Source organism: Verticillium dahliae, genomic scaffold (genome assembly GCF_000150675.1).
Source record: "Verticillium dahliae VdLs.17 supercont1.8 genomic scaffold, whole genome shotgun sequence".
NCBI lineage: Eukaryota > Fungi > Ascomycota > Sordariomycetes > Glomerellales > Plectosphaerellaceae > Verticillium > Verticillium dahliae.
The window spans coordinates 732,043-746,211 of NW_009276927.1; the positions used below are offsets into that span (position 1 = coordinate 732,043).

General features: G+C 48.4%; 3 protein-coding genes across 3 annotated transcripts; 2 read left to right on the forward strand and 1 right to left on the reverse strand.

Moving 5' to 3' along the window:
• Window positions 1–1,800: 1,800 nt before the first annotated feature.
• Window positions 1,801–2,271, reverse strand: VDAG_04790 (PaxU; the record flags this gene model as incomplete). The annotated part of the gene is made up of 1 exon (XM_009654394.1): window positions 1,801–2,271. One exon carries the CDS (start codon window positions 2,269–2,271, stop codon window positions 1,801–1,803), a length of 471 nt encoding a protein of 156 aa, XP_009652689.1.
• Window positions 2,272–3,113: 842 nt separating this feature from the next.
• VDAG_04791 (uncharacterized protein) lies at window positions 3,114–4,039 on the forward strand (the record flags this gene model as incomplete). The annotated part of the gene is made up of 6 exons (XM_009654395.1): window positions 3,114–3,209; window positions 3,336–3,407; window positions 3,491–3,553; window positions 3,606–3,705; window positions 3,760–3,943; window positions 4,006–4,039. The coding sequence occupies 6 exons, from the start codon at window positions 3,114–3,116 to the stop codon at window positions 4,037–4,039; spliced, it is 549 nt and encodes a 182-aa protein (XP_009652690.1).
• A 1,057-nt stretch (window positions 4,040–5,096) lies between these two features.
• Window positions 5,097–5,459, forward strand: VDAG_04792 (uncharacterized protein; the record flags this gene model as incomplete). The annotated part of the gene is made up of 1 exon (XM_009654396.1): window positions 5,097–5,459. One exon carries the CDS (start codon window positions 5,097–5,099, stop codon window positions 5,457–5,459), a length of 363 nt encoding a protein of 120 aa, XP_009652691.1.
• Between the last annotated feature and the right edge of the window lie 8,710 nt (window positions 5,460–14,169).

A 14,169-nucleotide genomic window follows, 5' to 3' on the forward strand; every position in this document is an offset into this window, starting at 1 on the left:
AGGGTCTTCCTGCCCACTCCGTCGGAGAAAGGGCCCTGGCAGTGACTTCCTCTCGAGGCCCCACCGACGATAAAAGGCACTAATGCCAGACATGAAGAGGGGCAGAGGGGCAGCGGGGCAGGAGACATCCATCACGTGTGGGAAATACCCGAACGAGCTCTGCAATCAGCGCAATGGACCATGGACGGACCTACCTTCCTCACCCCTTCAATCAAGCTCGGTCAGCCGCAACAGACGAGTATTGCAGTATCACCCCCTGTTGATTGATTCTCAAAGGCTTCCTAGGGTGGTAGGTATAGATGATAAGTCCTCGCGAACAAATGATACAAAATTATCTGATTGCCCCCCCCCCCCCTTGAAAAGATGACCCCAACTCCGTGACGGGCGTCACAAATTGGCAACGCCGCAAGAACCCAACCTCTTGCTGCCTCCTCATCCTTCTTGCGAGCTCAGACGACTGTGCCACCAGAAGGCGGCAATGTTACACCCTCAAGCCGGTTCACGTTGGACCTTGTCTTTGCAGAATGGCACCCGAGTGCGGAGTGAACTCACTTAGCCCTTTCATTGGAAGACGGAGGGCTGATGTTGGGCAACCTGATAGAGTTTTCTCACGGTAAATCCCGCCGACCAGGCGGACGAAGTCCAAGTTGACTCAGGTGTGTGGGGAAACGGTGACCCCGTTAGATGATTTGCGGGAGCACCCGAGCACCACCAAGCTCACTAACAACGGCGTTTCAATAGCGGACACTAACCGAAAACTTCCGGAAGATCTTCCCCAGTCCGGAGTTGTGGTGTATCACGCCTTGATGTCTGGTGCCGGATGGGTGGTTCCTGGGCAAGCCCGCGGGCACTCATTCGCCAGTCTTGTGGAGGAACGGGTCCCTCCTGAAAAGCTTGTCCATCAAGTTGGTAATTTTGGACTAAGGTTGGTCACTATTGTCGGTAGCGTCGAAGATCCCTCTGAGCTCCGAAACCAGGGGGCTCTGTACCTGAAAAGTATCCGAATATTGGTCACCGTGAAGAGCCAGCATCAACGTCCATGCTCCCTCCATCAAGCATGCGTCACATCAAAGTACGATAGGTTCTACTAGATGCTCAACCCTGTTGAGTAAACAGAGAATCTCAGGACTGCTGAGGCCAATAATCCCCCCGGCCCCATGGCCCTAAAGCCTAACAAGGCCAGACCCCCATAACAGACGAACAACCTACTCCTAAACCGCGAGGGATCTAGTATGACATAATTCGCATTCGCGAAGTTAGCGCAGTGTAGACCTAGACATTTTCGAGGCGACAGCCGGTGCGGGCATCTTTTGCCTCTCGAGCATATCCTGGCGTTTAAATGCAAATATCATCATCATCAATAGGATGGATTGCACCGTATTTTCCATCTACCTCGGTTCGAGGACGTACTCCATCCCAAGGAAGATATGTCTCGTATGTACTTGTTACCTATTTGCTACGTGACCGGAGATCACGCTCGAGAAACGTCGAGAGTATGTTTGGATGTCGCCAACCAGCTGACTAGCGTCTAGGATGACGGTGGCACAGGTCGACATGATACGAATCTCGGCTCTTCTTCAAGGGTCACGTAGTTTCACTCACTAGCAACGGCACCGCATAACTTTTGCTCTTTTCCGTTCTTGATTGAATTCCATGTAGTTATGCTATCATTACCTTAAATTGCCAAGCGCCATTCCAACCATCAACACCTAACGCCACGAATCTTCATCGCGCGCAATGATTGTCTGTGAACATGTCGATCGCTTCACCCTACGCAACGTACAGCAGACAAAAATGGGTCTACTCCTTGTCAGGCCTCCGGTTCGTCCAGTCCCATGAGTCGGCGATGGACTTCCAGTAGCACTGAGGATGCATGCGCATATGGCCGACGTGGCCGCTGCCCTCGAACATCTCGACCCGTATCTGGTAGCCCTTCTGCCTCGATTCGGCAATATACATCTCTATATCGTCCGACGTGATGAGATCGTCCTCCTTGCTGTAGAGATACAGCCTCCTGGCCTCCCTCGTTTCGAAATTCTCATCGTCGATGACACGCAGGGCGAAGGCGCCGGCGGCTTCGCGGCCAACACACCAGCCGGCAAACACTTTAACGGTCAGAATGAAACCCCATATACACTGGGTGACGCCAAAGGGCCAGGGGAACCGGTTGGCGGTACTGATAGTCACAGCGCGCGACCAGCGCTGCAGCGAGGGCCAGGTTAGCCAGGGGCTGCCAGGCGTAGAGTCGAAGACGAGGAGCTGGTGGGGCATGGGTCTGCCATGGCGGCCAATTCTTCCAATACATTGCTCTCAGACGGCAACCACGCCAAGCGAGGATGCGACATGTCATCGTCCGAGAATACTCCCGGCTCGGCAGTCTCCGTCTTTGCCCCGGAAGCTTATGTCCGTCCATGTGACGGAGGTGCATTTCAAGAGTATTGTCCTGCCAAGGTCCTTGTCGCGCTAGCAGATATCAGAGATACCAACAGTAACATCGTCCGAAAATCATCAGCGCCTGGTACCCTATAGCATCAGGCTTCATCTTCCCCTGTAGGTGATTTCCTATAAGCGACCACAGCACTGAAGCTCGCTAGAATCTCATCGAGTTACAGGAAGCACGAAGTACTCAAGGTATCTGTGATAGTGGCGTGCTGTTACCTTGCTAGCGGCAGACAGAACTTTTGAAATACACTTCCGTAGTGGCCCTCAGTTTCTGGTGTTCGAGTTATTGTGGCATGTGATGGCGCTATTGGGGTGGCTGGTATTAGCTTTTGCGCCTATGCGAAACAAGCAAGCATATCCAATCCTGTCAAGACTTGTCTCAGCCACGGGCCTTTGCTGTTCTGATGAGGCTTGTAAGCAGCGTACTTATTGGCTTAAGCCACGGCGGCCGGCTTCTGGCCTCTCAGTCACCCGGAAGGCCAGAAGGCAAACAGAAAGAACGAAGGCCATATGATTTCTCCTGGTCATAGCCTGGCCATCATCCATGCCATCCTATCATTCATTGCTCATAAGGAGGTGCAGTGAATGCTAGGTAAGCTGCTACACTTCGAGTTTCCTCACCTTCTCTCCTTTGGTACTGCTTGACCGAACTTATTCTGGGTTTGCCCATTATGAACGATGACGGTTCTCTGTCGCACGACTCGTTGGGGCCGCGGGCTCTAGCTATCGTCACACCCTTTTTCGTTCTTGCCATCCTCATTTTCTCAGTAAGAATCTATACTCGCGTAACTCCGACACATAAGCTGGATGCCTCGGATTATACGATCTCGATCGCAATCGTGAGTAAAGCAACTGGCACGGATGAGTATACAAGACGCTGACCGCCGACGCAGCTCTTCGAAGTAGTCATTTACTCGCTCTTCGCAATTACCGTTGCTTCTGGATTTGGCCGTCACAGCTACGATGTAACCCCAGAGCAGGGTGTCAAGATCCTTCGATATGTATATATGGTTGTCTTGCTGACGCCCTTTGTACCAACCCTTACCAGGATATCCGTCGGGTGTCTACTACTGAAATTCGCCCGGACCACGACGTGGCGCGCATTCATCTGGTTTACTATCTGCATCCAAGCTGCCTGCGCCATTGGCACGGAAGTTTTTCAGTTCCTGCAGTGTCGGCCGATTAATGCCCATTGGGAAGAAGTTCCGGGTGCCCGGTGTTTCAGCGCGGAGCAAATTTGGATATGCGGCTACGTGATCGTAGGTAAGTATCAGGGAATGATGCGCCTGTATTACATGATGCTAATTTTCCTGGAAGCAGCTGCCATGTTCGGCGATTTGACGTTGGCAGTCATGCCAATGTTCCTGATTTGGAAGCTGAGTCGATCAATCGTGGAACGTTGTCTTCTCACCTTCTTGATGGCGCTTGGTCTCGTTGCAACCACTGCCGTTGTCATGAGGGTCGTCATCATGCACACCTTTGACTACACTTCCCCTGAAAAGTACCGAGATTTAATACCGATGTACTTTTGGATTCGAATGGAAGAGGTTATTCTGATAATAGCTTCTTCCGCGCCGCTACTCAAGTCCCCAATTGAGCATGCTCTCCATCGGTTCGGCGTACCTACTTTCCAGCACAGGACGTGGGAACTGAACTCGTTTCACTCTGTCCACATGTCCAAGGCACCACGCTTGCGCCATCATCGGTCGCAACAGGAGCTATTAGAATCCAGGCAAAACATCGCTATACATGAGCGACGGCTTGAAGCATCCGAGGACAGTCCACGCATCAATCCATTAACATCGAAGGCGGGGGAGACGGGAGTGAGCGAGGTAACGGAGCAAGTGGGATGATAGGGAGCAGTTGGAGAGAGCAAAGAGCTATTACCAGACCCACAGTGGATGGCGGGGCAGGTGTCAGAATCAACGTCATGAACAGAGTGAAGAGGTCTTCAGTTGCCGCGCCACAGTCCGATTGTAGGGGTCCGCAGATAGAACAGCTGAACTCTGGCCTCCTCCTGCTTAGGAGCGAGGCTCTCAGCAGCTGATATACCCAGTTGTGCTACCTTTCGCACTTGACTCGTATGTCCGCATCCGTCAGGCCCTGACAGCAGGTCCCTCGGCGGGGTCACGATCTGTCTCGGCGAGCTATCGGTGAGCCATTATCACTTGCAGGCACAATGGAAATTTGCACCAAGGAGCTACCCGAAGGCTTTCCCTCCGTAGCAGTAGGATACGAGACAACACGGACAAACCAAAGACGGACAAACCCTAACACCGCTACTAGCCGATGACTAAACTCCTCTTCACCCTCGTGCGTCGACAGCAGGTTATATACCAGTAGCCGAAGTAAGGAAGCTGAACATCTGGAGGATAGTTTCCACTGATGATGATGGTGATTACCGTAAAGCTTGTCGTCATTCCTTAAGTTACTGTCTCCAGATGTGGAAGCGGTTCCCCGAGGTGATCAGCTTCGACAACACATAGAATACCAACCGCTTCAAGCTTCCCTTATTCTAAGCAACGGGACAGACATGCCTTGGTTCCGTCTACAGAGCTGCCTTCGTCCTAGATGATAACGAGAGACGCGAGGGGTTTCAGTTCTTTCCCAGAGTATTCGACAATTAGCAGAGCAGCACTCGATTCGACAACCGGATGTCATCATCACCGATTTCGACAACCGGATGTCATCAACACCGATTTCGACAACCGGATGTCATCATCACCGATTTCGACAACCAGATGAAAGCCGTTCTCGACGATCAGTTCCCTGAGGTGCAGCAGCAGCTCTGTATCCACCACATCAATTCCAACGTCCTTCTCAAGGCAAAGAAAAAGTGGCTGAAGGGCCGTAACAGTGTTAGTCCCGATAGCAGCGACGATGCAGAGGCCTCTATTTCACAGACACAAGCTGAGCTGAGCCCTAAAGACCGACAGTTCATCCATGCGCCAGCAGCTGAGGCCATCCCTCCCGGTGGGGCTTTGTCTTCGGTTGTTAGTTCTAGTGGTGTAGCATAGATTGATAATCTGGTCTTGTCTAAGGCCAAGACCTACGCGAGGCAACGTTTGAGGCGAGGTGGGAAAAAGTGCTCCTTGATGTGCTCTGGTGGGGGCGGGAAGAAAGTCGTAAGCAATTCTTCCGCTTGCTCTTTGCCGTTGGTCGTCCGTGTACTATTAGCCTTTATAAGCTACGGCACCTTGCCGAATACCGCGTCGTCGCCCGACTTGAGATACTTGGCGGCCTTCTAGATATTGTCGTTGTCGGCTAGAAAGTCGTTCTAATAGGTTTTCTTCTGTTGTCGAATGGCACCGTAGTATTGTTTCGATGCTCCCTTAGCCGTGTTCTCTAGTGCTTCATCGTTCCGTCCTGCCCGTCTCGCTGCCCTCGCCCGGTTCCTCTAATATATATAGATATAGTAGAGCTACGTAAGATCCGCCGTTTACTACCGCTTCGTATATAGCGATGGTTTAGCTTTTAGTATTAAGGCCTATACTACTTCTAGTACTACTAATATAAGTCTATCCGTCTTCTCTTAAACCGTGCCTTCTATCGGGGCTATCTCGAGTACAGTGGAAATTCGAGTATTGATTTTATTCTATAGCGCGTTCTTATATAGAGGTCGGTCCTGCATTTTCGGGGCCGGCACTAATATATTAAAAATCGTTTCGATAGTATAGTAGTCCGACCTATGCTCTATTCTATTCGTCGTATACTTAATTATAGCCGTAGCTAGGTCTTCTAATACTAGTACTAGGTCGATTATCGACTCGTAGTCCCCGCCTTACTAAGTCTTCGTACCCCTTAGGAGTATACTATAGAGGGAGAGCTCGTTTATTAGGTCGATGATATTATCGGCTTTACCCTATCGTACCGGAGATATATCGTCTCCTCCCTATAGTTAATCGTAGCGATTAAAGTCGCCCGTAATAACCACGTCTACTACCTCTCCTATAGCTCTCCTAGCGTCCGCGACCGCTCTATATATAGTATTGCACGCTTCCTATAATGCTTAGGTATCTATCCCCTATACGTATACGGATACTATTAGTACTAGTTTCCCTAGAAGCTATAATAATACTACTATTATATCCGGAGACTCTATCCGTACCTATTTAGCCTCTAAATCCTTCCTTACCTAAAGTATACTTCGGATCGCTTATCGTCCTTCCCTAATCATTAATAGGACTATCTTTATCTATCTATAATATCCTATTAGCATCGTTAATAGCCGTCCTTTAATTATCTATACTTATAGTTCCTAGATCGCTAATACCGCTATATCCTGAATATCCTCGTCGTTTATAAGGCTCTCGTGAACCTCGCTACGTTTTCGTATATTAAGTTAGATTATTCGGAGCGTACTTATTACGACCTAGTAGCTTCTGAAGGGGGAATATTATTAGAGGGTTAGGGTTATTATTTATAGAAGCTTAGGTTATAATTCTAAGACGATATAGTATCGTAAAGCGTTATATATTTATTATAATAGATATAAAGTAAGACTTAGATTAATTATTATCGTAAGAAAGAATATATCTATAAGTACTAAATACCTATCCTTATATACCTATTATTCTATCCTTATCGTCTTAGGTTAGTAAGTCTATATTAGATAGCTTACTTTTCTTATCGTAATCTTATTACTTAGGTTATAGTATAGTTAATAATTAGATTACTTTAAGAATCGTGATCTAGTTACGGTTACGTAAATGATCCTATAGGTCCGTATAGCGCGTCCGATCGCCTACGGGGTATCCTGCCTAGTATCCTAATAACGACCGGGCTAGGGCATTATATAATTCTCCTCCTCTAGGTCGATATCCTAGCGACCTTTACTTATAAACGCTATACCCTAAATAATTATATCCTTTAATTTATTCTTCCTTTATAATATTAATAAAATATTAAATCGTATTAAAAAATTAAAGTCCTTATTTACTTAAAAGCGATAAGAATAATTTAATTTTATTAAGCTTCGTAGCTATAACGTTATATTATATTCCTTTTATTAATAGAAGGGTTAGAAGTATTATATAGTAGAGGGCATTAATCGCTACTCTAAATACGTTTATCGCGGTCGCTCCTATAATAGTTTAGGGGTACTTATTAACGCTTATAAATACTTATAATAATATCTCTCTCGCTTTCTTAATCCGCTAATCTATAATAGTATCTCGTATTACCTAGGAGCTAGGTAAGCTAGATAAGAAGGAGCTAAATAAAGAGGTACGTTTAGAGGAGCTATAGTCTTAAGTAGCGGAAGCTCTTAATCGTTTAAAGCGCCTTTATATTTAGAAGCGATCTCTTTATAAAAGGGGTATAAAGATAGTAAATTAAGGGTTATAGTCTCTAGATAAATTAGATTCCGCGGAGTAGGAGGAATCTAAGGCCGTAATAGCTATATAAGCGGTTAGGGGTTTCGGGGTTATTAATTAGAGCGCTTTAGGCTCCTTTAACCTAGAATTATTTAATTTCTTTAAGATTAATAATATTACTTTAATAATTATAAATAATTTAAATTCTTAATTAATTCTTATATATTTTCTTTATATTTATAGTTTTTCTATTTAATAAAGTATTTATTTTATTTATTCGTTTTTCTATAATCGATAATTCTTTTAATTTTATATTTATTTATATCTTCTATTTCTATATTAATTATAAATAATATATTTAATAGTATTAATTCTAAAAATATTATATAAAAAACGGGGTAAATCTTTATATTCTCTAATAATAAGAGGTAATAGTTAATATTTAAGAGTTTCTTAAGAATTTTAAAAAGTCCTAATTTCTTAAAGTTTAATTTATCGTTTAATCGTTTAATTTTAATATTTTAATAGATAAAGTAGATATTACCTCTTTCTTATAAGGATAATCCCTTTATCCTTATTCTATTAGCGTATATAGTTATTCTAATATATATAAGTTTAAAGTCGAGTGTTACGACCTGGCAGCTTCCGAAGGGGGAACACTGCCAGAGGGTTGGGGTTGCTGTTTGCAGAAGCTTAGGTTGTGACTCTGAGACGATGTGGTGTCGTAAGGCGTTGCGCACTCGTTACAATGAATACAAGGTAAGACTTAGATTGATCACTGTCGTGAGAAAGAATGTATCTACAAGTCCAGAATGTCCGTCCTTATATACCTGCCATCCTGTCCTTGTTGTGTTAGGTGGTGAGCTCATGTTGGATGGCTCACTGGTTAGTTGTTGGTGATCCATGATGTTAGGATCACGGTGTGTTATCCCGTGAGCCATTCCCTGGCTCACTGCGGCGTCCTTGGTGAGCCCGACGACTCACCCTTTATGTCTGAGTGAGCCATCACGTGATTTGCCAGGTGGGCCCGATTCTTATCTTATCGCGCTCCCTGATCGCGGGGTCGTCGATTCGCGGCCGCCCTGCTTCCTTGGTTGTTACATGATGCTCCTCCTCCAGGCCGATGTCCCAGCGGCCATAAGTAGTAAGTCCCAGCCGCCTGCGGTGGTTCTTCTCTTGTCATCCTTACTAACCATGACAAAATGTCAGGTCGTGTCATAAAACGTTCGTCTGCCAAAACCGACCAAAGAAAGGCGCTCGCTGCTTTGATTGACTCCGAGGGCGAAATCAAGATGCCTTGTACGGGGTGCTTCAAGCGACATCTCGTCTGTAAGACCGCCCCTGGTTCTTCTCGCTGTGGGGAGTGCATCCGTCGCGGTCGCTCTTGTGATGGTGTGAGCGTGGTTTCTGCGCGTAAGTTGGTCCCTGGTGGGGTCATGGTCCTGTTTTCTAATGATCGTCTAGTGGAAAAGGCTCTTGCAGAGCAGAAGAAGCGAGAGGCTGAGATTGAGGATGCTGAAATGGAGTTGGAGGTGCTCCAAACGAAGTTGGCGACGGCCTTGGGTCGTTTGTCCCGTCTTCGCAAGATGCGGAAGGCGGCGAAGGCTCGTGGGGAAGAGTTGTTTGCTCGTGGGATTCGTCAGTTGGATGAGGAGGACGGCGTCCTTCCTCTGGGCGGGGACAACCTAAGCCTCGAGGCTCAGGAGGCCAACGTGGTTCAGGACCTTCAGGAGTGGGGTGCTAGCGGCGTCGTGGACTGGTCCTCGTTGGGCTTCGGGGAGGAATTTTCCGACCTTGGTCCTGTGCCAGGCGATGATATTCTTGGAGCAACTGCGGGCAGTTCAGGTTCTTGACTGGTTCCCATGTGTTTTCTTCATGCCCATAGTTCTTCCATTTGATCAAGTATTCTTCTTGTTTGCTTATCTTTCTGTGATCGAGGATTCTTTCGACTTCATACTCGTTGGTATTTTCGACTTCCACGTTTGTTTCGAGTGGTGCGTTATGTGGTGCTGGCTCTAGTAGTGCAATGTGAAAAACGGGGTGAATCTTCATGTTCTCTGGTAATGAGAGGTGGTAGTTGGTATCCGAGAGTTTCTTGAGAATTTTAAATGGTCCTAGTTTCTTGAAATCCAATTTGTCGTTTGGTCGTTTGGTTTTGATGTTTCGGCGGATGAGGTAGACGCTATCTCCCTCCTGTAAGGATGGTCCCTTCATCCTTGTCTTGTTGGCGTACGTGGTCATTCTGGTGCGTACGAGCTCGAGGTCGAGCTTGATTTGTTCCTGGATCTTGCGGATGTTGACCGCAATGTTGGTCGCTTTTGGCGTGTCCGGTGCTTCGCGGCGTTCCGCGTAGGCTGTTGGGTTGTACCCGTAGTTGGCATAGAAGGGTGATTCCTTTGTTGACTCGCTTGGTGAGCTGTTGTATGCGAACTGTGCGATGGGTAGTAATGTGACCCAGTCATCTTGTTGGTAGTTGATATAACACCGAAGGTACTGCTCTAGAGTCTGGTTCGTTCTTTCTGTCTGTCCGTCTGTCTGCGGGTGAAAAGCCGTGGATAGCTTATGTTTGGCTCCAAGTTGAGCGATGAGTGACTTCCAGAAGTTGCTGGTGAAGAGCTTGTCTCTATCTGACACCAGTTCTTTTGGGAGTCCGTGTTGTCCCACAATGTTCCTGAGGAACACATAGGCGAGGTCTTCTGCCGTTCCTGTGGCTTTATACGGGAGAAAGTAGGAGTACTTGGTGAGTCGGTCGACGACTACTAGGATGTTGTCGTAAGAGGTCCCAGTTAAGGGTTCCTTCGATGGTGGCAGGCTGGTGATGAAGTCCAGTGAGACTGACTCCCAGGCTGCGGTTGGTACTGGTAGTGCTTTGAGTTCTCCATAGGGCCTGTGTCTCTCTGCCTTGCTTTTCTTGCAGAGGTTGCAGTTGCGGATCACTGCTGTGACGTCCTGTCTGGTTCCTTTGAAGTCGTGATGTTTTCTGAGTCGGGCGAATGTTTTCGCTACTCCTTGGTGTCCGTGGGCCTTGGCCCCGTGGACTTGTTCGATGAGCTCTGTGGTGCTCTTGGGTGGCTTGGCGGGTTTTATTCGTGTGGTGACCGCCAAGGTACGGTGGTACGGGATTAGATTTCCTTCTTTGTCGCTTGCGAGGATTGCGTTATTGTTTGGGGGTGTGGTTTGTTCGTGGTCTGAGCGTCTGCTCAAGATATCTGCCCTGCCATTCTCAGATCCTTTGCGGTAGATGATGGTGAAGTTGAATTCCGAGAGGAATTCCGCCCATCTAATCTGTCGTTTGTTGAGGTCTTTGTTCGTTGTGAAGTGTGCAAGATTCTTGTGGTCAGTGTAGACCTTGACTTCGTGTCGTGCTCCGGAGAGATACGTTCTCCATTCTTTGAAGGCTTCGATGATTGCCATGAGTTCTTTGTCGTGTATCTGATAGTTGAGCTCTGGTCCGTGTAGCTTTTTCGAGAAGAATGCTACTGGGTGCAATCGTCCTTGGTCGTCCCTCTGGCCTAACTGTCCTCCAATGGCGAAGTCGGAGGCGTCTGTCTCGACTTCCATGGGTTTTTCGGGGTCTATCATCCGGAGGACTGGCTCGCTGAGGACGGCGTCGATGATTTGGCGAAATGCTTTTTCTTGGGGTTCGTTCCACGCGAACTCTATTTCCTTGACCGTGAGGTTTGTCAAAGGATTGGCGGTCTTGCTGTATCCTTTTAGGAATCGTCGATAGAAGTTGACGAAACCGAGGAATGCTCTGACGTCCTTGACGTTTTTTGGTGTAGGCCATTCCCTGATGGCTGCCACTTTGGATTTTTCCATCCTGATTTCTCCTGGGGTGATCGTATACCCTAGGAAATCTACTTCCTGTGTGTGGAACTTGGCTTTTTCTGGTTCTACTAACAGTTCGTGCTGGTGTAGTCGTGTGAGGACCTGGTGGACGTGTCCCTTGTGCTCTTCCATCGTCTTCGAGAAAATCAGAATGTCATCGAGGTACACTACCACGAAGACGTCCAGGAATTCTCGCAGTACATCGTTGATCATGTTTTGGAAGGTTGCGGGGGCGTTGGTCAATCCGAATGGCATGACCAAATACTCGTAGTGTCCTCGTCGTGTTCGGAATGCTGTTTTCCATTCTTCTCCATCCTTGATGCGGATGAGGTTGTATGCTCCTTTGAGATCGAGCGCTGTGAACCAATTGGCTCCTGCTAATGCGTCCCTGAGTTCTGATATCAGAGGCAATGGGTAGCAGTTCTTGATGGTAATGTCGTTCAACTGTCTGTAGTCGACGCATAGTCTTTCCTTGCCATTCTTCTTTGGCACAAAGAGAATCGGGTATCCTGCTGGGGATGTCGATGGTCGGATGTATCCTTTTCTGAGGTTCTCCTTGAGATACTCGTCGAGAGTATCCATCTGTCGAGGGTTTAATCCGTAGATCTTGTTAAATCGGGGGCTCTCCCCTTCCTTGATTGGGATTTCGTGGTCGTAGTGTGTGTGCTTAGGTAGCACCGTGTCGACTTCTTCCCTGAAGATCTTTTCGTACTTCCAGTATTCCTTGGGTACGTTCTGCAGTCTTTCTTGCTGTTCTGTTGTGAGCTCCTCCGGGGTTGTCTCCTCTGAGTTGTCCCTATTCGTGAGGGCTAGTTGGAGGTCGCTTGAGAGACCGCTCGTGGGTCTTTCCTCAGGGGCTGACGTACTCCACTGGACGCGGCCAGCTGTCCAGTCAATCTGAGGGTTCCATTGTCTGAGCCATGGGATGCCTAGGATGATTTGTTTTCCTCCCATGTTGGTGATGTCGAAGGTTATGTGGCCGGGTCGGCGAGAAATGAATACCTGGAGGGGCGCAGTCTCCGTATTCACGATTCCTCCTCCGTACGAGACCGCTTGTCCCTCCACCGTGCTGAGCTGATAGGGTTCCTCCTTATATTTCCAGCTGATGTGGTTCTTGTTGATATATTCGGGGCTCATGTAGTTGCCCTGGGCGCCGCTGTCTAATAGCGCGCTCGCCCATCTTCCTCCTACGTTTATTCGTACGTAGAGGTGGTTTGTGCCGTGGGTTCGTTCGGCTGAGCAGATTGCTCTTACTTCCTTCGTCGGTCGTTGTCCCTGTTCGACCGACGCTTGCCTTTTCCCGAAGAGGGTGGCGTAGTGGGTGGCCATGTCATGGATGGTCCGTCCGAGTTGTCGTTCATCTCGTCGCTCTTGTAGTGGACGCGGAAGAGTGGCTTCCTGACGTCCTTCATGCGATGGAGTCTCCAATCTCTGGCTTTGGCGATGTAGTGCTTCATGCACGCGTCATTATCGCAGTCCTCCCATCTGGCGTTGTCTTGGTAGCATTTGTCGTGATAAGCGGGGTCTGGTCGGAACGTGAGCCGACCCTGACTGTATTCGTCCATGTGTAGGATCCATTTGCGACTCTCCTGTCCGAACTCTACCTTCACTCGTGGCTCGATCCAGTGATTGCGCGGGAGAAACCGGTGTGCGGCCTTCTCCTTGAAGTGGTATTCACAGTCGTCGTAGACGCATTCGGGCCAGAACAACTGGTAGTGTTGTTCGTGGGCGTGGTGAAGTGCCGGGTGGTCTCCTACCATGAGTCGTACGTTTTCTTTGGTGCTTTCTCGCTTTCGGGTGCTGGCCTTCCATGGTTTGGTCCCGTAGTAGATGAGTTCGTTCCATGGTACCAGGGGGTCATAGTCCTCGCTGGCGCTGCTAACTTCGTATGCCTGCATAGGCATGTGGGGTTGGGTCTGTCCGAGCGGAGATTCTTCTTCGCTGGCTCGTGTGTATTCATCCCATTCTGTGTCGTTCATCAGTCCTACGTGGGGAGCTGATTGTGGTTCTGGGTGAGCATGTTCGTAGGCTCTTTCTTCGTCTGTATCGATTTCCTGGGTCTCCGGCGTTACTTGCTGGGCCCATTTCTGAATTCGTCTTTCCTTCCTGGTGGTGACCATCATGGCCAGGGTTCTTTGTCCCGTAGGTGCCCTGGGGAACCATCCATTCTGTTCCTTACTGTCTTTGTGGGTCAGGCAATCGTCCTGGTAACAGAAGGTCCAGTTAGTTTTGGCATGGTCCTGGTGTTGAGTATGGTTGAGCTGTCGTTCGTTTACGGGTTTCCAGGGTTTCTTAGGTTGCCGGCATTCTCGAGCCATATGCCCGTTTTTGCCGCAGTTGTAGCATTTCATGTCCTTGAGATCCTTCGGTTTGCCATGTCTGGTATTGTCGAGCTCCATGGGTCCTGCATGGGTGGTCTGTCCCCAAGCCGTGCTGACGCGGGGTTTGTCGTGCTGGTACTTGCGTCCTTGATTGGATCGGTGGTGGGGAATGCGAGGGTTCCATGGTCCTATAGCGGGCTTTCGTCCCTTTTCTATTCTGCGTTCGTACTGGCGATCGTCGATTTTGACGGCCATGGCGATGT